Source organism: Malaclemys terrapin, chromosome 2 (genome assembly GCF_027887155.1).
Source record: "Malaclemys terrapin pileata isolate rMalTer1 chromosome 2, rMalTer1.hap1, whole genome shotgun sequence".
Lineage (NCBI taxonomy): Eukaryota > Metazoa > Chordata > Testudines > Emydidae > Malaclemys > Malaclemys terrapin.
Window position 1 is genome coordinate 87,774,876 of NC_071506.1, and position 25,556 is coordinate 87,800,431.

Consider the following 25,556-nt stretch of genomic DNA (forward strand, 5'->3'; position numbering starts at 1 on the left):
GACCCTTGTATGGTAGCTGTGGGGATTGAACACCTTGAGTTCATACTACAAATCTCTTGAACTTCACTTAATGCATTTTGCTGATGGGTTACATAACCATTTGCTAGATAGCAGTAGGACCCTGGAGATCAAGGTTCCTGAATTAAATTCTAGTCTCTATAAAGAAAGTGTGGTATGTTGGTTCCATAGATGGTTGTAGATAAGATAGCCAAGTACATAGATTTGACACATTCATTCTGAAAGGGAGTGTGTTTAGGTGGATGAGACTTTGGATCTGCCATACAAGAGAACTGAATTCTGTTGTAGCTCTGCTAGAAGTGATTTTGTGCAATCTTTCAGTCTCTCCAACTGTAAAATGGGTGCAGTGATGATTGCTTTACCTCAGAGATATGAGGCCTTGGTCAATAAGTCTGTGAACTGCCTAGAAATATTAACAGCAGTCAGTGAAAGAGGCACGCTAGAGGGTAGAGCTGGTTCAGCAGCTGAACTCAGTTCCATTTTAACACCATCTAGTAACAGCTTTGTGTCTATGCTAGACTTCCTGTTCTGCATCCCAAGGACAGAGCTGTACTTGTCAGAGTGTCCAGTGTGATGTAGCCATAAGTTTGGGTTCAGCTGTGAGCTGAGCCTGCTCCTCTCTGAAGAGGGTCTGCCTGCTGTGATTCAGCTCTATTCCTACTCTTAATCCAATTCAGCTCTACTCTAATGTCTCGTCTTTACTCTAGTGTCTTCCACAGTGACAACACTGCCACTTGCATGGCTTTGTGATGCGCATGAGTGTATATAAAATACATTTTCTCTTTTTGCAGACACACGATGAACACACTCATACAAGATACAGCTAGCTGAACAGCTATAAAATGCCCAAATTTGGGTCTACAAAAGCAGCTCAGATTGAAAATTCTGACAGTGATAGCACCATGGTGGAGAAACCAACTGGAAGAAAGGTAAAAAGGAAATGTAATTAAATAAATTACACTGAAAGATGATTAATTTTGTAGGACTATATAACATGTATCAACCATAAGAAACCCTATCATAGGTCAAGGTATGCCATTACAACCCTAGGAAATATATGTGAATCTGTATTTTGGTATCCTGGTCTTTAAAAATCTAGCTAAAATAGATTACAGGTTTTTGATTGTTAATATGCTCATCAGTATATGTGCAGCAGACATTAGGAATTTTTTAAAACCTTTTAATCTCTTGCAGTTTAATATTAAAAGAAACTGGACATGCTGAATTTATTTTTATTGTGCCATTGTGCTATTCGTGTCTTATGTCATCTGATGTCTTTACGTATTGATGTTGCTATTTTAGATTACTGCATTTAATTCTGTATTTTTGTCTAGAATATATATGTACCGGTATGTATAGTTTTAGTAGCTTTTTCTGAATTCCTCCACAAAAAGCACAGATCAATGTTGTAAACACAAATACATTCCTGGCATAGGAATGGCAGTTGTTGAGTGTTTGACATTTGACTTCCAGCCTTAATACAGAAAAAAGATGTGTAATTACCTTAGAAATGCTGCAGTTCCTGGAGTGTGAGTCCACTTTAAAAATTGTGTGATTTAGTTTTTGAGTGAAGCAAAAAAAGTAAGATAAAGTTGACCCTAAGCAGTATACTGTTTGTTATTATATGATTATGCAAACTGAAATTTTACTCGGTAATATCGCTGTCTCACCCGTTTTCAAAACTTCTAAGACCCAGTTATGACCAACTCTGTGTAAGTGTGCTACAGAGAGCTCTTTGGGGTACCTGTACATGTAATGAGCATTCATAATTTGGCAGTAGGGCTCAGAGACATTGAGGGGGAGGTAGTGCTGTCTACAGCACTATCAAATCCCAGAAGGTGGTATGCCAGGGTGCCATACATTGTCCTCTTCTGTACAATACTTACATTGGGGAGAGGGTGTGCTAAGTGATGCTACCCAGTATTATTCTTCCCCTCTTCTGCCAATGGATATATTGTGTAAAGATTCCAGGTAGAATAGCTCAGTTTGTTGTGTTGAAAGGGTGCTGGGCTTGAAGGTGTTAAAGTACTGATAGAATCCTTGTTTTACCGTTGGAACATTAAACAGTAATTGTGGCTCAGGTTTTACGTAAAGCAAATACTCCTACTGTAACAATCACCATCAATACCTCTTAAACCATTTATTAAACACTTAAAAAGAAAGAATTTGAAACTTAAATTGTTAAAATTAATTTGTACTTAATTTCCCTTATTTTCTTTAGCTGTACAGTCTTTTAAAAGGAAAATCCATTGCTTGACAGTCTCTCCGTTGGTATTAAATAACCTTGAGAAAAAGAGTTAGTTACAGGTATTGCCTCTTGAGTTGTTGGAGTCAATCCTGCTTCTTTTTAAGATGAAGCTAAGCTAATTAATATGAAGGGGGTGAGAGAAAACAACAACAACAAACAAGGAGAAGATTTAGGTTCTATTTCTGTTGATTGCAGTTTAACTTCTGGAAAATCACAGGCACAGAACACAATATATATTACTTTGTTTGCCACTACTGGAATCTGGCAAACTGAATTGGGTTTTTAAGACATTTATTTCAGCTTGCCTTTTTGGTCACAGAAAAGTAATGCAAAGTTATACTTTTCCTGGCTAAGATGGAAGGAAGATGAGGAAGAGGTTAGAGAAATAAAGTAGGGGAAAGAAATTGACGTGCAAGGGAAGAAATAATGGTAAGAACCTTATGTTCACATCCAAATTCTTAGGATTTGGCCAACCTGATGGAGTAGATGATGTCATTTGGGGAGGATATTGTTCAACATCAGGAAAGTGATTCAAAGGTAAATCCTGGGGTCCCATCAGGTGGTGAGGATGGGAAAAGTCAACACAGTGAAGCTCACTGGTACCCAGTAACATCATTTTCTGCTCCTCACTCCTAAATAAGTTGTCAAGGGTTTCCAAGAAAAACTGTCCAAAAGAGATGGCAGCCAAGTCTCATCAGAATTAACCAATCAAAACAATTATCCAGTGGTTTCATATACGGATGCTTCCTGTCATCTTAACCACTTTTGTCTATTGCTGAAACATTTTTGTGATATCCCAGGAACTTTGAAAACCCATAATACATAGATTTTAATTCTTACACATCCTGTCTGTGCCAGCATTTTCAATTTCAATTTATTTATTTTTAATAACAATTTTATATAACAAACTATTACTAGTGCTAAATTCTTCTGATTCAACCTAGTACCTGTACCAGCACTATAAAATCTTTAGAAGAGTGGATAATCTAAAATGAGTTTGAGCAACAAAAAATCATGAAGCCAAGTGCCTACATTTAAAAAAAATAGTTTCAAACCTCTGAAGTAAAAACCAAGCAGTACAAATGAATTATAACAATGTTGCAGAAGGAAATTCTCCCAAGTGTGGCTAAAAGGGCTGATTAGTAGGCAAAGACAGCAAAATAAATCTCTTATGGATACTTAAATGTTTAAAGCTTTATAATTTTAAAACTTTGGCTCCTTTTAGTATTTGAATTTGATGTGCAAAGGCATTGACATTTATGATTAGACTCTACTGTAGGAAAGTTGCTGCAGTAGATTCAGAATGAGGAGATGTCAAGGCAAGAAGCTCATTTCACTAAAATATTTTGGTATTGCAACTCCTTGTCCAAACACAATTTTTCATAGTGGTACACAGACAATCACGCCACTGTTCTGTGAAATCAAAAGCAGTTTTGATTTGTGTGATAGTGTGAATTGAAGTTCAAGTGGCTCTGTGTATTTCCACTTGTGGGTAATGAGCTGCCTAGTAGTAATGTCAGAACTCATATGAGTCCTTCCTATCCCTTCCCTCAGTGTCCTCCAACATTCTGAGGATGAGACTATGTAAATGGGTGGTGTGTCCTCTACTATCTCAGTTCCTTCCAACCAGTGAGCCAGATGGAAGTGAACCACTCCAGTCTATTTGAATCCAGGGGTTTTCTCCACTGATTGCATTTGGAAGGTTTTATAGTTTATCATTTTTATTCTTAGTGTTTAGTATAAGGTAGTGTTAAGTATTGGTAGTTTAGTGTTGTTATAGAGTCAGTTCCTGTCACTCACTGAGGTATCCCTGGGCTGTTTCCTACCTTGCCTTCTATTACCCTGACAGTGACTGCAGTTTCTCTCTCTGCAGCCCCTAGGTGCTTAGCTACTGGACTTTATATAACCTTATAACCTTCACCTCACAGTTCATAAATGGGCATCTCCTTCTTATGTGCCCCTGTTGACCACAGTCAAAACACACCCCTCCCTTGCCTGTTCTCCGCACAGGTTGGACTCTTTTTGACTTTATTGTTTTCTTGCCTCCAAAGTATATCCTGAAACCAAAATTACCTTAAATTATTAGAAAATTGACATCAGTTTAAATGGGAGAAAAAAAATCAAATGTTTCAAAATAAGTAATAGACTTACTCTTAACATATGGTTCTTCTTCGAGTGATTGTTCACGTCCATTACACATTAGGTGTACGCGCGCCGCGTGCACGGACGTCGGAAACTTTTTCCCTTAGCGGCTCCCGGCGGGCCCCCCCTTTCCCGCCAGAGCGGCGCCCCGCTCCAGGGTATATATATCCCTGCCAACCCGACCACTCCAGTTCCTTCTTACCGTCCGTGGCGGCGTTGGAACAACTCTGTCTCTCGTCTGAGAGTGTCCCTTAGCAATAGTCAATTAGAGTTCTAACAGTTATCAGTTAGTTGTTGTAGAGTTTAGTCAGTAGTTAACAGCTCATTAGAGTACTTAAAGTTCCTGCCGGGGTTGTTTGTTCAGCCCCGGCACCGGCCCCGGGCGGTGGGGTATGCCACGTGCCGTAGGCCCATGCCATTGAGCGACCCCCACGCTTCGTGTCTTCATTGCCTGGGGGAGGCTCACCAGAAAGAGCGCTGCAAGATCTGTAAGGCCTTTAAGCCCAGAACTAAAAAAGAGAGGGACTTCCGCCTTAAGCAGCTGCTCATGGAGACGGCGTTACAGCCCTCCACTTCGACGGCACCGTCTACCTCCGTGCGGAGTGCCCCTGCCTCGGTGCGTGACCCGGCGCCGGTGGGTCATCCGAAGACCGCGGCACCGACACAGCGGGGAAATACACGACGCCGGTCGTCTTCGCCGGCGAAAGTGAAGGGCCAACCTAAGGCCCGAGGTCGCTCCCCGCACAAGAGGGCGGCACCGGTAAAGACCTCGAGTGCCCCTAAGGCCGATACGGCCCCAACACGGACCCCGGTAGTGGCTCCGGCGCCGAAGGGCCCGTCGAGCCCCGGGATGGGTGCGTCGAGCGAGGAGGAAGGGCTGGAGGAGCTCGTGGGACAGCCCTCCACTCCGGACACGTATGAGGCAGCCAAGGACCTCATTGCCTTGTCCGTCGAAGCCCCGGCACGCGCTGAAGGCGCCCCGCCTATGCTGCCGCGCAGAGGCAAGCCGGCAATGGTGCACCCATCACGGTCGCCGTCCCGGCACCGTTCCAGGGACCGGTCCCGGTCGAGCTCCGCCTCGGTGGACTCCCGGTTGCCCTTGGCGCAGGAAGCACCGCAGCAGTCGGGCTTCAGCAAGCGGTCGGCACCGACTCAGCAACCAAGCACGAGTCGGCACCGCGAAGCATCGGCGGTTCGTTACCCGAGGCCGACCAGCCGTAGCCGTTCCCGGTCCCGAGATCACCGGTACCATTCCCGGTCCAGGTCGGCAAGGCACCGTTCCAGATCCTGGTCGCGGAGGCGCTACTCCCCAAGACCAGACCGGCACCATCCGACGGCGCCACCGTGGCCTTCCAGATCACCGTCAGTGGTCTCAGGGGCTGACTCAGACCGATATGGCGGGTATGCCCATAGGTCACAGGACAGCAGGGACTACGGTCAGTCCCAATGGGGCCAGTCGAGCCAATGGCCATTCTGGACACCCTGGGCCTACCACCAACAAGGGCCCCCATCGAGAGCCTCGAGATCCGGGCCATCCCGGTACCGATCCCGCTCCCCGCGGCACCGCCCGCAATCGTATAGGGAGGCAACGGTCTCTAGACCACCGGAGCGGGAAGGAGTGGACTCGGCACCGAGTACGGTACAGTCCCAATCACACGCTGCGGGTCAGGCCGCAGAGGAACAATTGGCTGACGCAGGTTTACAGGACAATGAGGATGGGCAGAAGGCCCCGACCTCTTCCTCCTCGCCAGATGAGGCGGTAGCGGGCACACTGGTGTCCGGCCCTCCCCCGATTGACCACCGGGCATACCAGGACCTACTTCGCCGGGTAGCCCTCAATCTGGGCTTGCAAGTGGAGGAGACTGTAGAGCAGGATGACCCCATGGTCGATATCCTGAGCCCAGAGGGCCCCTCCAGAGTCGCACTCCCCATTATATGGACAGTACAGTCCAACTATAAGACGGTGTGGCAAACACCGGCCTCCAGTGCTCCAACTGCAAAGGGAGTGGAGAGGAAATACTTCGCCCCATCTAGAGGGTTTGACTTCCTCTTCCTGCATCCATCCCCCTGTTCGTTGGTGGTCTCGGTGGTCAATGAAAAGGAGCGGCATGGCCAACAAGCTCCTGCCCCCAAGGGCAAGGAAGCCAAGAGATTGGACTTGTTCGGGAGAAAAGTCTATTCTTCGGGGGGCCTTCAACTGAGGATCGCCAATCAGCAGGCGATTCTAAACAGACACAATTTTAACTCTTGGGCATCAGTCGCCAAGTTTAAGGACTCCCTCCCATCTGACGTGCATCAGGAGTTCAAGGCCCTGGTGGATGAGGGAATGGCAGTGGCCAAGACCTCTTTACAGGCCGCGCTAGACTCAGCAGACGCTGCGGCTAGAACAATTGCGTCGGGAGTCGTGATGAGGCGTTCGGCGTGGTTGCAGGCTTCAGGTCTCCTGCCAGAGGTGCAAACCACACTGCAGGACCTCCCGTTTGAAGGTTCGGGCTTGTTCTCCGACCAAACGGACGCCAGGCTACATAGCCTTAAGGACTCGCGTGCGACCCTTAAGTCGTTGGGTATGCACACCCCGGTAACGCAGCGTAAACCCTTTAAGCCATAGCCACCACAGAGGCAATATCACCCTCGCCCCCGGCACGAGCCTTACCGCCGTCGAGGCAGGGATAACAGGCGGAGACATAACAATACGCCTAACCAAGGCCAGAGTCACGGCCAGGGCAAGCCGCAGCCGGGAAATAAACCAGGCTTTTGAAGCTACGCCCGAGGACAGCGTACCACTTCATATACCGGATCCTCCTCTGGGTTTCAAGGACCGTCTGTCCCATTTCTACCGGGCCTGGTTGCGCATAACATCGGACCGCTGGGTCCTGCGCACAGTGAAGGCGGGCTATACCCTCCAGTTTTCCTCGCCCCCTCCCTGCCATCCCCCTTCCCCGTCCCTCTTCAGGGACCCTTCTCACGAGCAACTCCTCATACAGGAGGTACAGACCCTTCTCGCTGCAGGAGCAGTAGAAGAGGTCCCTCTAGACCTAAGGGGAAAAGGATTCTATTCCAGATACTTCCTGATCCCCAAGGCGAAAGGGGGCCTCCGTCCTATTTTGGACCTGCGCGATCTAAACAAGTTTCTGATCAAAGCGCGCTTCCGTATGGTCTCCCTTGGAACTATTATCCCATCCCTGGATCCGGGGGATTGGTATGCTGCCCTCGATATGAAAGATGCCTATTTTCACATCGCAATCAACCCGGCCCACAGACGTTTTCTGCGCTTCGTTGTCGACCAGCGCCATTTCCAATTTACGGTCCTGCCCTTCGGCCTGGCGTCAGCACCACGAGTGTTTACGAAGTGCATGTCCGTGGTAGCAGCCTTCCTTCGAAAAAGAAGGATGCGTGTGTTCCCGTACCTGGACGATTGGCTACTCGCGGGCAGGTTGGAGGACGAGGTCCGATCTCACGTGACGCTGGCCTTGCAGACGTTCGACATGCTCGGCCTCCGGGTCAATGTGCCAAAATCCACGCTAGTCCCCACACAGAGGCTGGACTTCATAGGTGCTACCCTGGACTCGGTAACGAGCCTACCAGAGGCACGGTTCATGTCAATTCACAGAGCCGTAAGCTCGGTCCAAAAATTCCCCACGACAACGGCAAGGTGTTGCATGCAGCTTCTGGGGCATATGGCAGCCTGCACACACGTGGTCAGACATGCTCGCCTGAGGCTCCGGCCTTTACAGTTGTGGTTCGCCCACACGCATCGCCCCAACAGAGACCCATTGGATCAAGTAGTCACGATCCCGAACCAGGTGCTCAGCTCGCTACGCTGGTGGCTCGATCGCCAACAGGTATGCGAAGGGATTCCCTTCGCTGCCCCACAGCCCACTCTGACGTTGGTAACAGATGCATCGGACCTGGGTTGGGGGGCGCACCTGGGGGAACTGCGGACCCAAGGGCTGTGGTCCAGAGACGACAAGCTGCTTCACATCAACCTGAAGGAGCTAAGAGCGGTTCGCCTCGCCTGTCAGACCTTCCGCGCCACCATAAAAGGTCACAGCGTGGCAGTCCTGACAGACAACACTACCGCCATGTTCTATATAAACAAGCAGGGCGGGTCCCGGTCTTCTCCCCTCTGTCACGAAGCACTCCAATTATGGAACTTCTGTATAGCCCATGCGATACACCTCATCGCGACGTATCTTCCGGGGATTCAAAACGGCTTAGCAGACCGCCTCAGCCGATCCTACCGAATGCACGAATGGACGTTGAGGCGAGACGTCCTGCATTCGATCTTCCGAAGGTGGGGCTTTCCCCGGGTGGATCTATTCGCCACCAGGGACAACAGCCAATGCCCTCAGTTCTGCTCGTTCCAGAACCTCAACCGGGGATCATTAGCAGATGCTTTCATGATCCCATGGGGAGGGAGCCTGAGATATGCCTTCCCTCCGTTCCCACTCATACACAAGGTTCTCCTCAAGACCCGCAGGGACAGGGCGACGATCATACTTATTGCCCCGGCCTGGCCACGCCAGCATTGGTTCACGTCCCTGCTGGAACTGTCCATAGCCGATCCAATCACCCTCCCCCTCCATCGCGACCTAGTCACGCAAGACAAAGGCCGCCTACTCCACCCGAACCTGTCTTCGCTACATCTCACGGCATGGTATCTCTCTGGCTGAATGATGCAGAACACAGGTGCTCTCACCAAGTTCAGCGAATCCTCCTTAATAGTAGGAAGCCCTCTACAAGAGCGACCTACCTGGCAAAATGGAAAAGGTTCTCCCACTGGTGTGAGCCTCAAAGCATACAGCCTTTACAAGCCTCAATTCCGTCAATCTTGGACTACCTACTGCACCTCAAGAATCAAGGGCTTGCGCCCGCCTCAATTAGAGTTCACTTAGCCCCTATTTCGGCTTTCCATCCGGGAGAGTTGGGAATGTCAGTGTTCTCCAACCCCACAGTGGCCCGATTCCTCAAGGGGCTGGAAAGGGTGTTTCCCTACTCGCGCCCGCCTGTTCCAGCGTGGAACCTGAACCTAGTCCTAACAAGACTCATGAGTCCTCCCTTTGAGCCCCTAGCCACTTGCTCCCTCACGCACCTCTCGTGGAAGGTGGCGTTTCTCGTGGCCATCACGTCGGCCAGGAGGGTATCTGAATTGAGGGCCCTCTCTTCGGAACCACCCTATACAGTGTTCCATAAAGATAAGGTGCAACTGAGGCCGCACCCCAAATTCCTCCCAAAGGTGGTATCACAGTTTCACATGGGGCAAGACATTTGCCTACCGGTGTTTTTTCCTAAACCCCACACGGACCCTCACCACCGCAGCCTACATACCCTGGATGTCCGAAGGGCGTTGGCATTTTACCTGGAACGGACCAGGTCGTTCCGCAGAACACCCCAGCTGTTCATTGCTATTGCGGAACGTATGAAAGGCTTGCCTATCTCGACACAGCGCTTGTCGGCATGGATTGTGCATTGTATACGCACTTGTTATGAGCTCGCCAATGTTCCGGCCCCGGAGATCCGGGCCCATTCGACTAGAGCCCAAGCGTCCTCAACGGCCTACTTGGCTCAGGTCCCTATCCAGGAGATCTGTAAGGCAGCCACCTGGTCGTCCATACATACGTTCACAGCCCACTACGCGATCCATCATCAGACCAGAGAGGACGCGATGGTCGGGCGGGCCGTGCTACAGTCAGTTGTATCTTGACTCCTACCCACCTCCAATGGTAAGCTTGGGAATCACCTAATGTGTAATGGACGTGAACAATCACTCAAAGAAGAAAGAACAGTTACTTACCTTCTGTAACTGTTGTTCTTCGAGATGTGTTGTTCACGTCCATTACACTTCCCACCCTCCTTCCCCTCTGTCGGAGTCTCCGGCAAGAAGGAACCGGAGTGGTCGGGTCGGCAGGGATATATATACCCTGGAGCGGGGCGCCGCTCTGGCGGGAAAGGGGGGGCCCGCCGGCCCGCCGGGAGCCACTAAGGGAAAAAGTTTCCGACATCCGTGCACGCGGCGCGCGTACACCTAATGTGTAATGGACGTGAACAACACATCTCGAAGAACAACAGTTACAGAAGGTAAGTAACCGTTCTTTTTGTATCAATTTCATATTATTAGATAGGTATGGTGCCATCCTGGCTTAGTTTTAGATATATTATTGAAAACAAAAGGAAAACATTATATTCATGTATATTATTTTAACATTTGCAATAAGAGCTTTGCTTTTTTTTTAAAGCCATATCTAGGACTACACCCATATCTATCTAGATAGGCTAAAACCTTTGTTACTCATTAGATAAATAAGGTAATAAACTGTTCACCCCTTAAGAGTTCATGCATCTTTCAGTTTCTCTGTCTCTCTTGTTGACATTGAACCTCTCAGCCTCTGCAGTCAGCATGCCCACTTCTGTGTTAATGACATTCTGAGTTGTTAAGAGGCCTATTGATTAAACTTTTCGGCTACTTTAATGGGTTTAGGTGTGAACAATACTTATGATTTAGTGATATCTGAATGTTAGATCTTCTCTACATGGTATGTTCCCATTTTATTCAATAATCTTTCCTTTTTCTTTTTTTCTATTTGCACTAACTTTGAAAAAGGCCTTGTCTTACCTCATGTTAGTTAATCTGTGGTAACTACTACTAAGGAAAATCCTAGTGACAAGGTAGTTTGTAGCTTTCACATGTGTTACCAGGACGAGGGAAAAGACTTTGGGAAACCTAGACTAGCTAACAAGGTAAGAACACACCTGTTTTCCTATTGAAGGTGCACCCAAAAAGTGCCCATCCAAGGATTTGGGCCCCAGGAGCATATAGGCAGCAAGTGCCAATAATGGAGCACAGGCAGCAGCGGATTACCGCATGGGCCAATGGGGGCCCCGGACAATTTGGAGGCCCGCAGGAGTGGCGGGAACTCAGGCCATACCCCCTGCTCCTCCTCTTCCCTCTGAGACCCTGCCTCCAGCCCAGCCTGAAGTCTGTGGAAGAGTGGTGAGCAATGTATATTCCCACTGCCCCCAGGCAGAGCTGGCTGAGCTGCTCGCCTGAGCCAGTACAGGTGCTGGGGTCTAGGGGGTAAGGGGAGGAGCAGGGGGCAGGGCCCCAATATATCTTAATCTGCCTCCTGAGCACAGGTCAAAAATGCACACAAATATATACAGCATAAACAGATTAATGAATTTTGCTGCAGTTTGATTTCTAGATCTAGTACTGTAGTAATCCAATCTCAAGATGAGAGAGGCATGGATGACCATTGTATGGTCTGCATCTGAAATAAGTGGTCTTACCCTTTTGGTGTGTGAGGATGGGGGGGAAAGTGGCATGACCATTACTGCTACCTGCTCATCTAGTAGCAGGAAGTCTAAGTAGACCCTTAGGTTACAAACCCATTCTCTGTTAGTGTAATCAGAAAGGCCCGATTCTTATGTTGTCTGTTTATATCTAGTATAATTTCTTAGTGGAGGATATCTGCTCAGTCACAGCCCTTCCCTCATGGAGAGCTAGTCATTGCCATCAATGCTACTCTTTTTTATAGTTTTCCCAAACAGCAGTAGAGTGAAATTCTAGTTGTTGTCAGTTTCACTGCAACCTACAGGGTTCTGAATAGCAGCTGTGAAACTGACCAGTCTTGTGAATTTAATTACTGCTACTATTAATTGAGAATGCTATGAACAGAAATACAAGAGAGTGGTGAGAAAATACCAATTCTAGAGCTAGTCAAGACTTTGAAATTGTGGAACTCAGTGATAATGCTGTCTCCATGGCATATAATCATTGCCACATCTGTATTCCTGGTAGGCTGAGGAACTCAGTTGGCTTCCATAATAAATTAGGGTCAGTAGAACTGGCTTTGGTTTTACAGTTTAGCGTAAGTGTAGTATACAAGAATGAAAAGTTATGTCATTCTGCATACATTTGTAATAGTGCAAACTTAGCTAAGGTTATAGAAACAGTATTATTGTGAGAATTAGTAAGTAATCGTATAAAGATTGCTCCCCTATGAGAATGTATTAAGGAGCTGAGTTATGCTTTATTATATCTTTCACCTTTCTTTATTTTTTCAGGACATAGGGCTTTTTTATCTCTAATGCACTAGGCACATTTATAGAGCTGTAAAAATAATAAACTAATTTAAAAATTGCATTAACATGGATTTTTTTGTTTGGAATATATATTGTTGCATACATTTTACACACTGCCATCCTGGGAACTGCAGCAGTGAAAGCAGCAGCCCAGTGGGCTGCCTCTCCCAGGAGCCAGCACCCACGACAGCAGCTCCTCCGGCATGGCTGTGCTGCCCCCCACCCCACCCGCTGGGCCGGGCACCAGGCTCACCAGCAGATGTTCCTGATCATGCTAGTGCAGTAGGCAGGGCTGGGGATGGTACAACCACTCCGAAGGAGCTGCCATCTTGGGGCTCTCAGTCCTGGGAATGGCTGCCCACCGGGCTGTTGCTTTTTCTGCTGCAGTTCCCGGTAGAGCTCTTCAGCTCCGTGGATACTGATTTATATCCGCAGATATAAATTTTGTATCTGCACGGGGCGCTAATAATTTTAGTGTTCGCTAGTTACGTGGTATTTTTTGTGGTTCCCGGGACTGTGGCACTTTGAGCTCTTTAGATGGTATTGTCAGCATTTCAACTTCAGTGTCATTGTTTTCCATTTGTTGGCATTGTGGACTGTGACAAAAAGTCTTTTTTCAAGTGCTGTGCTTCTTGTAAAATCAAAATTCCAGTCTCTAAGCTACATATGTGTGAAATATCTGCCCTGCAGGTGCACTGTTTATGCCATCTTCGTGCCTACTTCTAACTTCTCAACTTGTTTACCTCTGCCTACGAGTATTTCATCAATGTTACCCAGATAGAGTTTGTGCCAACTGTTTCTCATTCAGATACCTAACTTTCAGATGTTGAGACAACAGGGTCATATACTGTCCACACTTAATGAGGAGACATAGACCTAAGTGTCATGGGTATATTGCTATCATTATATCCTTATCATTATATCCTTAGTGTCTTCTTATCTCCTCCACATATGTTTAACTAGATGTTAAACCTATAGGAGGGATGGCTGGATTGAGTTGTATGGGACACAAGCAAGAGCTCTTGGTGAGAGAGAACAATTGCCTACCTCCACCCTCTGTGTCATATCTAAATGGTAGGAATGGACTCCTCTTAACACAATCCATGTCTACCCTTGCTAGATTTCTAAGATTATCAGCACTTCACAATCAGCAATGTTGAAGGCTGCTGATATAGCTAACAGTTACAGCAGGGACATTTAAGATCTGTCCCAGACCTTAGGAGAGCTTGTGATTGGTCTTAGATTTCTTTTGTGGTGGCTTAGGAAAAACTACCTGTATCCTTTTGAGTTGACGTTTCCAATCTCAATGGACTCAAATAGGAAAGGTAGATTTTTCAGTGGGGTATCATAACTTTTCCTTCAAGAAGTCTCCCTAATTAGACTCAGGATCAGGTGTATCCCTTGTAATTTAAATCTAGTCCTGTGCAGATTGTGTTTTTTCTTTTGAATCTGAGGTTTTAAACTTTGATGACTAGAAAGAATTCTCTTCATTTTGGCTGTAGTTTCAACCAGTTTGGTCAGATGGTCTCTTTGAACCCCACTTTCATTCCTAGTTTGATTCCGAATAAACCGAAGGTGGTCTTGAGAATTTTACCTTCTTTTCTTTCAAGTGTTTTCTTCTAGTTTCATCTATGCAGGAGATAAATCTTGTACAGATCTCCTCTCCTCCAAAAGTGCCAGAAGAATGCTTTGTTATTCATTGGATGTCTACTGTACTTTGATGTATTACTGTGACAGAATTAGTCAGTCATCTGGTAGTTTGACCTAATCATCCTTTGAGAGTGTCTCAGGATGGGGACTAAAATACCTAAATTTCTGTGGCCTACTCAGATGCTATATTTCTAAAGACTATAATGCAAAGAGGACTCCATGTCTTCTCTGTGCTTAAGTACATTGTGCTATGAACAGCACAAAAAAAAGGGGGGGGGTGGGCCTTTGGCAGAGAAAATCTGTCAAGTAGGCTTTGTTGACTTTGTCCTTTTTTCCAAAGACTGTCCTTTACACGCTTTTGACTATTGGCCATTACAGCAGATGTTAAATTGTATTGCCCCTACTACCCTGCCGTCTTTTTTTATTATTATTATTTTTCTCTTCCTTGTATAAAGGTATGTCCAAAATGATCCCAAAAGTTTCAAATTTGTGTATCTGAAGAGTGCAGAAAGTATAATTTTACTTGTAAATGTTGCGTTTGCATATAATACCAATCTAAGAAAATTTTTCTAGATTTGCCCAAACCTTTCTCAATGTTACTTGTGAGATTTTAATAAAATCTTTCCAAATAAATAGATTTCACTATTTTTCCTCTCTTGCTTTCCCCCCGTCCCCTCTCTGAGGTGGGAAGATAGTTTTGAATATATTTTATATTTCATTACTGTATTCAGTTCTGGGTTACATTTGTTCAATATCAGATAGATTATATCTTCTTAATATGATTCTTATGATATGGGAAGGCAAGAAGTGAGTTGGGACCAAAGGGTGCCATTATTTTAGCATTCCTTTGGTACTGTTCCTGTACTGATCAGTCAAGGAGCCTATCATTCCTGGATTCAGATATTTAAGAAACAGAAACAACATTTAGAGGTAAAATTCTACTTTTTATTCCTTCCCACCCTCACCTTTTTTTCTAAATGTGCTTCTAGCAAGAACATACATTTTTTTTCTATTTTTCAGTAATGGCACTTTGCTTTAACAGTTAAATATGTAAGTCATTATTTTTAATGAGTATGCACTGTTTTAGTAAGTACACTATTCTCTATACAAACATTGCTTAGTATACTTTTTGTTTCTATCAGAGCAAGGACAAGATTGCATCGTACAGCAAAACTCCAAAAGTGGATAGGAATGATGTGGGGAAGGAGATGAAAGAAAAGTCTTCCATGAAACGTAAACTTCCTTTTACTATTAGTCCATCCAGAAATGAAGATCGAAATTCAGATACAGGTAGAACACTTTATTTCCTTAGCTAATCATTTGTTGCTGAAATACATCCTGATTATAATTATTTTATGTTATGATAGTGAGTTAAATGCAAAGGATACTAACTAGTATAGATGTGCTTGCTTGTTTCTGATTCAGATCTCAGTCCCATCTGATAGGCTTTCATCCCATCAGGCACTTGCCAAGAACTTGTATGCTGGCACAATTCTTCTCAGATACTTTTTCCAACAATTCCACAAACTCCTCCTTCTGCTTCTATTTTAGTCATAAATCTGCCTCCTTCATTGTCATCTCTAAATGCCCATTTGCTCAAAGAAACATATTGATGAATATGAAAAGACAGAGGTTTAAGTGCCACAATTGAAATACAGTGCGTATTGTATGATGCGTCTAACGAGGTGGGTATTCACCCACGAAAGCTTATGCTCCAATACTTCTGTTAGTCTATAAGGTGCCACAGGACTCTTTGTCGCTTTTTACAAATCCAGACTAACACAGCTACCCCTCTGATAATTGAAATACAGCTCCTCTGCCTTCTATAGGCTCACATTCTGTCCTCCTATGTGGAAAGGACTAGGACGGCTAAGCTCATGGAACAAACTGGTCTCAAACCAACCCTGGAAAGAAACTTTTCTTACAGTATAATCTTCTGTGATCTATATAGGATGCAACTGTGTGACACATTCAAGCATATCCAACTAGAATAAATTTCTTTGAGATTCCATGGTCTTTCTTAACATAGCTGTATTAGAATCAAGAGGGGGAATATTAGGAACCCCCGCCCCCACCTGCACCAACCCACAGTATTTTAACTTTACTGAACATGACACTAGTCCAATGAGAATTCTGATAGTAGCAAGAAAACATCATGCTCTCAGAGGTCGTTGCAAGGCAGTCTCCAAATATAGCATTTTCTCAGTAGGATTATTATTACATTTTCTTCTTAAGTGCCTGTAATTATATATTCTTCTACCCATAATAAGTTTAACTATCTCTGTAAACTTCCTCTGTTAACAAGTTTAGAACGCAGTGCAAGATAAGAGTATATCCACCACTAGTCATTTATTGTTTATCCAGGGCTCAGTCATGCAGTTGATTTGCCCCCTGAAATGTAGGTCCACTATGAAACATAATTTTTTTTGCCCCGCTAGAGAGACTATCACGTTATACCAATTTGAATGGCTAGTAGAGCTATTTATGTTGCATTCAAGATGAGATATTGGCATTAGACCTCAACTTTTAGTAGTACTTTGGAATTGTTGCATATTATGCTAATTAATAATGCTCCCTCTCGTTTCTGAAAAAGTTGTGTTCCTAGCATTAGATTTTAAATGCGCTATTAGCATCTGCTATCTCAGGTAGAGTTTTTAGTGCTAGACACTAGTAATAGTTTAATGTCTGATTTTAGAAGCATTTATTATTAATATTTAGCATTTTTATATAGTATTTTGCATGTTCAGAACTACTTACAGATATGAACTAATCATAGTCTTGTGACGTATTACTATTAACTGTTTAACATGTATATTGTAGTAGCACGTACAATAACAATCATCACAACCAACTTGGGTTCCATTATGCTAGGTACCATACAGACTTACAATAAATGACACTCCCAGCCTGAAAGAGTTTACAGTCTAAAAGACAAGACATAACAGATGGAGGAGACAAACAAGCGGGTAGGGCAATGTGATATAATAATAGGATGTTCACAATTAGCCATTCTGTAGCAGTGATCACCGCTCACCACCTGGCTAGCTGCTGTCAGTCGGGTTGCAGATCTCTGTATGCATTATGGCACCAGTAGGTAGGTTACTGTTGTTATCCACATTTTATAGATGAGAAAGTTGAAACATAGAGGTGAAGTGACTTGCCTGAAATCACCCAGAGTCATTGATATTGCTAGGACTCGAACCCACATCTCCTAACTCCAAACTCCCAGGACTAATCCATTAGACTAACTGTGCTGCCTCTGCCATTATCTGTGCTTGCTCACTGTATTTAGGAGAGATTGCCAACAGTTCTGGTTGACTTTACTTAAAGGGGGTTGGAGGTGGGAGGAAAAATAGCAAGAGAGAATAAGTTTGGAGAGAAGTGGGAATCATTCTTCTCTCGACCTACCCGCATCTACACTTTTAAATGTAGACCAGGCCTAAAAAAGGGTTCTGCAACTGATTAACTGCTTTTTAAATAAATACCCCTTAAAATGCCGCTTCAAAGGCTAAACTATATTCTGCACCATAAAATTTAAAATTCTGCAACAAAAAAATGAAAAATTCTGCACACGATATTTTCAAATTCTGCAAAATTCTGTGTATTTTATTTGTCAAAATAACACAATTAATTACACCAGTGTCAATTATTTTTGGTCATTTCAAAATACCTGTCAGCAAGTATGTCTGTAACAATGCAGACAACAAAAATGATACAGGAAATGTTTTTTGACAAATAGATTCCTTACTAGGCATATTAATACAGAACTCTGAGTAATAATTCATTTAAACTAGAATACAGAACCGTATTTCCCGCATCCCTCAGAAGCAGTGCAAAGGCTTGGGGGAGTCAGGGGTAACACAGGAGCTGAGGGAGAGGGAAGTAATTGCTGGGAAGGAGCCTGGGTGTGAACTTGGAGGGTTGTTGGGTATGGGTGGGAAAAGTATGGAACAGGTTTTTTGGGTGGGCAGCGAGGGATTGTTAGGGAGCTTCCCCCATGGAGACCCTGGCTGACCCCTAGCCTTTTCCATTCAGGCAGGCACATTTGCCCCTGTCCCCATGTGTCCCTGCATCTCCATGTGTCCTTGCACCCCCTGTCCAAGTGTGTCCCTCCATCCCCACTCAGACATCCACTCCCCCCATCCGGCCCTGCACCTCTACTCCAATTTTTCCTCTCTTCTGGTAGTCTGAGGATGAACAGTAAGGTAAAATTGTTTTTAGTATGAATGCTTCTGTTTGATTCTTCTGCCTGATTAACAGGCAAAAAGATAGTTTAGTTGTCTAAGTAGTAGAAACTCTATTGAAGGTAGGAAAATCTTCCTTTCCCCACCTACCTTGAGTAATGAGGTATAGGTTTTTGTTTAGAAGTTCTTTACATGGTTGATTGCGGTCCTTTCTTCTTGTCTTTTTGTGAATAATTAGTCTCTGGGCAAAACTTAAATATGTTTGGTTCTCTTAACCTCTTATCACAAGTCTTATTTTCCAAACCTTTTATTATTTTTTTGTAACAATAGCTTCCTTGTTTTCCCCTTCTTGTTTCTTCTCCAGTTTCCCTCTTTTGAAAACTGTGATACCCAAAATAATAATACTTTCAGTTGAGGCTTAACCAGTATCAATTATAGCTTGTTTTCTGGGTGCAGATCTTATTAATAGAACCTAAGGCCCTGTTCCCGCAAACATTTATGTACATGCTTCAATTTACATCCTCGAGTAGTTCCTTTGAAGTCAGTGGGACTACTTGCATGCTTTAAATACTTATACAAATGCTTAATTTTGAGGATTGGGGCATTTAGCTTTCTTAAAAATGCTATTAACTCTTAATTTGTTTTTTGGAGTTTTTTGTTTTTGTTTTATAAATGTCAAATAAGTGTCTATCTCAAGCCTTCTAGTTTAACATCCACTAGAACCCACACACATTTCTCTGTGGTATACTTCCTAATCATTATTTCCTTCATCCTTATTTCCCACCATTTTATATTTATTCATTTGACTTCTCCTTCCTACATTAAATCATATGTTTTTCTTTAAAATCATTTTATGACTTCAGAGAATTTATCAGGATTATACTGGTTTAAACCTAACCTCCAGATTAGTTTGAGTCTATCAGTTTTGTATTCTCCTTTTAATTTGGTCATCTTCCTTGACTTTGTCCTCTGACATCATTAATAGTTATCACTTCTACGTGATTTATAAACATTAATTTCCTCTCAGTACTAACCCACACCTTTGCCTTCACACAGACCTATTAACTAATCTTGTTTCTGGTTTGTTTGTTTGTATTTTAAGCAGATGTGTACTCATATTTCTCATTTTACCCTATGGAAATTTTTGCATGGGACCATGTGATATGTCTTACTAAAGCTCTAATATGTTAATTATACTGCATTTCCTTTATCCACTAACCTTGTTACCCTACCAAAGAAAGCATTTGGGTTAGTTTGGCATGATTTGTTTTTGAAAAGCCCATGTTGCATATTATTTTCCTAAAGTGCTTAGAAGTTGATGTTTTGTTCTAGGAATTCACCTTTTTTCTAACCTTAAAAATAAGTACAATACTGTTTGCCTTGGGACATAATCTGTCTTCCATAAATTCTCCAAAATAATTGCCAGTGGTTCTGACGTTTCTACTTCTAGTTCCTTTAGCGCTTCAGTGTGAATTTCATGAGGCCTGATCATTTGAACCCCTACAGTCAGAAGTGCGGAAAAGCGTCTAAGAACATTGCCCTTATATAACTTAACCATTTTTAATTGTTTTTAAAGATGTTAAGAAAGCTACAGCAAAAGAGGAAAATGTTAAAGGGATTCTGTCCAACCAAATTTGGCCCAAAAATTTGAGGTTGTTTTTTAAACCTTTTACAAAACAGTCTCTAGCAGAAGAAAGATGTTTAAAAAAAATGGAAATTCCCTTATGTATAGTTTCTAACCCTATCTTTGTAGTATTGTACTAGTACAGAGAATCTGAAAGTGAAATTGACCAGGAATTCACTATAAATAGAAGGAAAACTGACTTTTCTGGTTGTATTGTCCAGGCGGAGAAATGTAAAAAGTAAACAACAAAATAGTGAAAGAGAAGTTAGATTTTTAAGACTTAACTTTTAACAGTCTAGGATATTCTGAGTGAATGGGTTAGGAATTTTTTAAAAATTTCATATTTAAACGTACACTGTCACTTTTAATAAGAAAATTATTTCAGTTAAAATAATACCTTTATAAAACAAAACAAATTAAATACACAAATTGTGAAGACAATAGGGTTCTGAGACCCAGAAAAGCAAGAATATTTTAACTCAAGGTTTCCATAACGCACTTTACTAAGCCTTGCCTGCCTATTGTAGTATATTGTACAGTGTGCTCTATGACGAGATCTTGGAGCAGTGAGTGATTTTTTTACATATCGTATATGTTGCTATAATTGGTTGCATGATTCAAGGGTCCTGATCATTAATCAGGAATTTTCTGTGGATTTATGTGATTATCAATTAAAAGCTGTGGAAAAACTAGTCCTATAGTCTTTGACTAAATATCTAGAGATCTTTTTAAATGGTATATCAGAGTTTCTCTTTTGTATGCCATACTTCCCTCCACCCCTTGTCTCCTGTGTCTTCTCATTCTGTAGATTCAGATCCAGGACATACACATGAAAACTGGGGGGAGAGATTAATACCTTCTTACAGGACATATTCAGGTAAATGTATTATCAGGTGTACCTGCTGTAGTCCAGTGACTTTTTGTTAACATTGTTAATTTCAGTGTTGATCGACTATTTAGAGTTTATTTTAAAACACTTTGTGAATTCTAACAGAAAGATGGATAAAGAAATGTTTCCTGAATGACAAAGGAATGACTGGAAATAATGGAAATAACCTAAATGAACATAATTTAATTTATACGTTACTTTTCATCACCAAGTATCCATAAGTGCAACTGTTTAACACCATTCTTCAGTGCTAAGCAGTTAGGGCAGGAATGTATTACCATCATTTGCTGAATACACTGTTCAAAATATAAAGTGATAATTAACATAGGTAAAATAGAAGGTGACAGAAAATGTACAGTATACTGCACTGCAAACATGCAAGACAGATCTTTAAAGTGTGTCTAACTATATCAGTATTGGTTTTGGCACATTATTTTGCCACATTGAACATTGTTAAAACAACATTGAGGTGTAATTCTGACATAAGAGTTAAATATATAAAACTTTTTTTGTAGAAAAGAACCATGGGCACTAAGTAGTATGAATTTATAAACACAAATCATGCCAGACAAACTAAAGCACTTTTTTTTTATAGAATTACTAAATTAGCGGATGAAGAGTACACAGTAAATATTCCATGGAGCGGATCACACTTCTCCATAGTTGAAACCAGAATAAAAAACTATAAATTCACATGTGCACAGTTCTATAATTTTTCATGCTTAAAACAGTTTCGATTAACATTGTTTTTGAAATTTAAAACAAAAGTATGTATCTATTGTTTGCTTCTCTTTTCCTCAGAGAGCATTAAGTCTGGAGAAACTGTGGGAACATCAAGCTTTGCAGGGAGGCAGCAGCAGAAGGGGGAGCTTAGAGTGGTGAGCAAAGAGGAGTCTGAGTCAGGCAGAGAGGAGGAGTTTGTTACAGCAGATCTATGACAGAAAAGAAGGGAGGTGGGAAGGGAGAGGATAGGAGCAGAAAGGAGATTTCTTAGGGCTAAGGGAGGAAGTGGATGCAAACAGAAAAGAGATTGCAGGGGGCAAAGAAGGGCAGCAGAGAAGGGACTATTGCAGAGGACTAGAGGAGTATGGAATATGGTGGAGTCCTTAATGGAACTTAGGCTTCTAAATACTTAAGTCACTTGAAAATTTTGCACTTAGTGTATCAATATATGCCAACAACTCCTTTACCCAGCTTGACTTTTTATTTGCTTACATGAAGAGTTTGCTCTTTTAGTGCATTTGCAATTTACCTCCTCTATATGTTACTACAGTCTGTACTAATAATGTCTCCTCCAGCATTAAGATTATTGCTTCCACAGACTGCAGAATTCTTAAAAGCTTTCATGAAAAAAGAGGATGAGGGGAGGATGGAAGAATTACATTGTACTAGTACAAAGGCTTTTCAAAATTTAAGATGTCCGCAGCCATAGTCTGCAAACTTCTTATATCCGTTAGAAAAAAAATCCTTGTTTTTAAAATAACGCATTTTATGATCAGGGTAGGTTGATTTAAATCATTATTAAAATTGGTGATTTATTTAAATCAAGTAGGAAACGTAGATTTAAATAATAACTTTTAATCTTGTTTTGCATTTGTACTTTTTAGTTACTTTCCTAAGGAAAGTTGATTCTCATTGGCAGGTAACCATTAAAACACATTGATATGCAACTAAATATAGCCTTTACGCTAAATTTAGTACTACTTTTTCTTCGGGTGATTGCTCACGTCCATTCCAATAGGTGTGTGTGTGCACACGCTGCATGCACAATCATTGGAAGTTTTTACCCTAGCAGTACCCATCGGGTTGGCTGCAGAGCCCCCTGGAGTGGCGCCTTTATGGAGGTGTATATAGGTCCCTGCCGACCCGCCTCCTGCTCAGTTCCTTCTTACCACCTTCTTTGAGTGATTGCTCATGTCCATTCCAATAGGTGACTCCTAAGCAGTTTCAACGGAGAAGAGGTCGGAGGTCACCGAGTTGCTGACTGCTTAGTGTGACGTGAAGGTGTGGATGGAAGACCACACTGCTGCCTTGCATATGTCCTGAATGGGAACTTGTGTGAGGAACGCAGCGGAAAAGGCCTGTGCTCTTGTGGAGTGCGCTGTCAATGCCGGGGCTGGGATCTTAGCCAGGTCATAGCATGTTCTGATGCAGGACCTGATCCATGACGAGATGGGAAGCCCTTTCATCCTCTCAGCGATTGCAATAAAAAGCTGTGGTGACTTACGAAACGGCTTTGTGCATTCAATGTAGAAGGCTAGGGCATGCCTGACATCCAGGGAATGGAGTGCTCGCTCTTTGTTGCTGGCATGAGGTTTAGGAAAGTATAGCAGTAGAAATAGGTCCTTGTTAATGTGAAATTGTGATACTACCTTGGTTAGGAACGTTGGATGAGGGCATAGCTGTACCTTGTATTTGTAAAGGACTGTGTAGGGGGGCTCGGAAGTCAGCGCTCTGAACTCGGAGACCCTTCTGGATGAGGTTATGGCCACCAGAAAAGCCACCTTCTGGGAAAGGTAAGATAAGGGGCAGGTCGCTAGGGGCTCGAAAGGGGACCCATGAGTCCGGAAAGGACTTGGTTAAGATCCCACTGAGGAATGGGCTGCCTCACCTGGGGGTAAAGTCTATCCAAGCCCTTAAGAAACCAGCCCACCATGTGATTGCTAAAGACTGACCTGCCCAGCACACCCTGGTAGAAGGTGGAGATGGCCACCAGGTGCCTTAATAGATGAGATCGTCAACCCCTGTTGCTTCAGGTACAAGAGGTAGTCTAGCACAAGGGGAATAGAGACTTGCTGCGAGGAGGTATCTTTCTGTAGTCACCAAATGGAGAAACACTTCCACTTCGCCAGGTACGTTGTGTAAGTGGAGGGCTTCCTGCTCCCCAGTAGAATTTCCCTAACAGAGTCGGAGCACTGCAGTTCAAGCTGGTTCAGCCATGGAGTTTCCAGGCCCTGAGGTGGAGGGACTCCAAGTTGGCGTGTTGTAGTTGGCTGTGATCCTGTGTGATGAGGTCCGGGAGCATCACTACTGGCCTGTCCACAAATAGGTTCAGCAGCATGGTGAACCAGTGCTGTCGGAGCCACGCTGGTGCTATGAGGATCACCGAGGCCCTGTCCTGCCGGATCTTGATGAGGACCTTGTGTATGAGGGGGAAGGGCAGGAACACACAGCAGGTGACTTGTCCATGGTAGGTGAAAGATGTCTACTATGGAGCCGTGGCTGTGGTTCTGAAAGGAACAGAATAGCTGATACTTTCTGTTGCTCCGTGTCACAAACTGGTCCACATCGGGATAGCCCCACCTCTGGAAGATCAAAAAGGCAATGTCTGCTCTGAGTGCCCACTCGTGAGTGTTGAACGAGCGACTGAAGTGGTCCGCTAGTTTGTTCTCTGCTCCCGGCACATATGGATGCAGTGTGCGACACAGAAGTCCTACAGTCGGAGAGCTTCCAGGCACAGGGGAGAGGAATAAGCACCACCCTGTTTGTTTATATAGAACATCGCTGTGGTGTTGTCCATCAGTACTGAGACACAATTCCCCTGAAGATGGGCCTGGAACGTCTGGCAAGCCAGGTGAATCGCTCTAAGCTCCCTGACATTGATATGCAGTGATAGTTCTAGTTGTGACCACACGCCTTGAGTTCTGATACTGCCCAGGTGCACTCTCCTGCCTGTCTCCAATGTGTCCATGACCAGCGACAATGAGGGCTGAGGTTTGGCGAAGGGTACTCCCACACAGATCATTTAAGGTTGTAGCCACCAGCTGAGGGACTCGAGAATCTTGGGTAACCAGGGTCCAGAGAGTCCCATCTGGGTCTGTATACCCTCGCCAACCAAGCCTGGAGGGGGCGAAAGCGCAACCTGGCATGCTGCACTATATACTTGCAGGCTGCCATATGCCCCCGAAGCTTCATGCAGTTTCTGGCCGTGGTAGTTGGGAACCAGTGGAGGCTGTCGATGTTGCCCTTGATGCTTTGGAACCGGGACTTGGGTAGGGAGGCTCTGGCCTGAGTGGAGTCCAGGAGAGCCCCGATGAACTCTATTTTCTGGGTTGGGACCAGTGTAGACTTGGGCACATTCAGAATGAGCCCCAACCTGCTGTAGTGCCAGGGCTACATGCTCTAGCACTTGCACTCGGGAATTGCCCTTGATGAACCAGTCATCCAGGTACAGGAAGACATGTACCCGGTGTTTGCAGGCAGGCTGCCATGATTGCCAGGCACTTTGTGAACACATGCGGGGCCGTTGAAAGTCCGAATGGTAGTATGGTGAACTGTCAGTTCAGGCCACTGATTACGAATCTCAGGAATCTCCTGTGTTCTGGAATAATTGATATATGAAAGTATGCGTCCTTCAAGTCGAGGGTGGCAAACCAGTCCCCCGGATCCAAAGAAGGAATGATAGTGGCCAGAGAAACCATACGAAACTTCAAAACATTCATAAGAAAGCTGAGGTTTTGCAGATCCAGGATAGGCCTGAGCCCACCCTTGGCCTTTGGGATGGGGAAATATCAGGAGTAGAACCCCCTGCCCCTGAACTCCTATGGAACCTCCTCTACTACCCCCAGCGCAAGGAGCAATTGCACCTCCTGTAGCAGGAGTTGCTCATGAGAGGAGTCCCTGAAGAGGAACGGGAAGGTGGGTGGGAGGGCACAGAACTAGATAGAATATCCCACCCCTATCGTGCTCAGGACCCAGTGATCTGAAGTAATCTGGGCC

At 44.1% G+C, this 25,556-nt stretch overlaps 1 protein-coding gene and 1 long non-coding RNA gene across 4 annotated transcripts in view; one reads left to right on the forward strand and one right to left on the reverse strand.

The window, feature by feature from the left end:
• ANKRD12 (ankyrin repeat domain 12) overlaps window positions 1–25,556 on the forward strand; it is a 116,751-nt gene that overhangs the window by 32,452 nt on the left and 58,743 nt on the right. For 2 of the 3 annotated variants that reach the window (XM_054019248.1, XM_054019250.1), the window contains exons 2-4: window positions 810–947; window positions 15,283–15,430; window positions 20,757–20,825. In XM_054019248.1, the coding sequence (XP_053875223.1) occupies window positions 861–947; window positions 15,283–15,430; window positions 20,757–20,825 (304 nt within the window). In that variant the 5' untranslated portion in view covers window positions 810–860. The remainder of the gene's footprint in view (window positions 1–809; window positions 948–15,282; window positions 15,431–20,756; window positions 20,826–25,556) is intronic. The other variant, XM_054019249.1, reaches the window with a different exon arrangement.
• Window positions 1–25,556, reverse strand: part of LOC128832159 (uncharacterized) — a 121,352-nt gene that overhangs the window by 26,705 nt on the left and 69,091 nt on the right. The window lies entirely within an intron of this gene.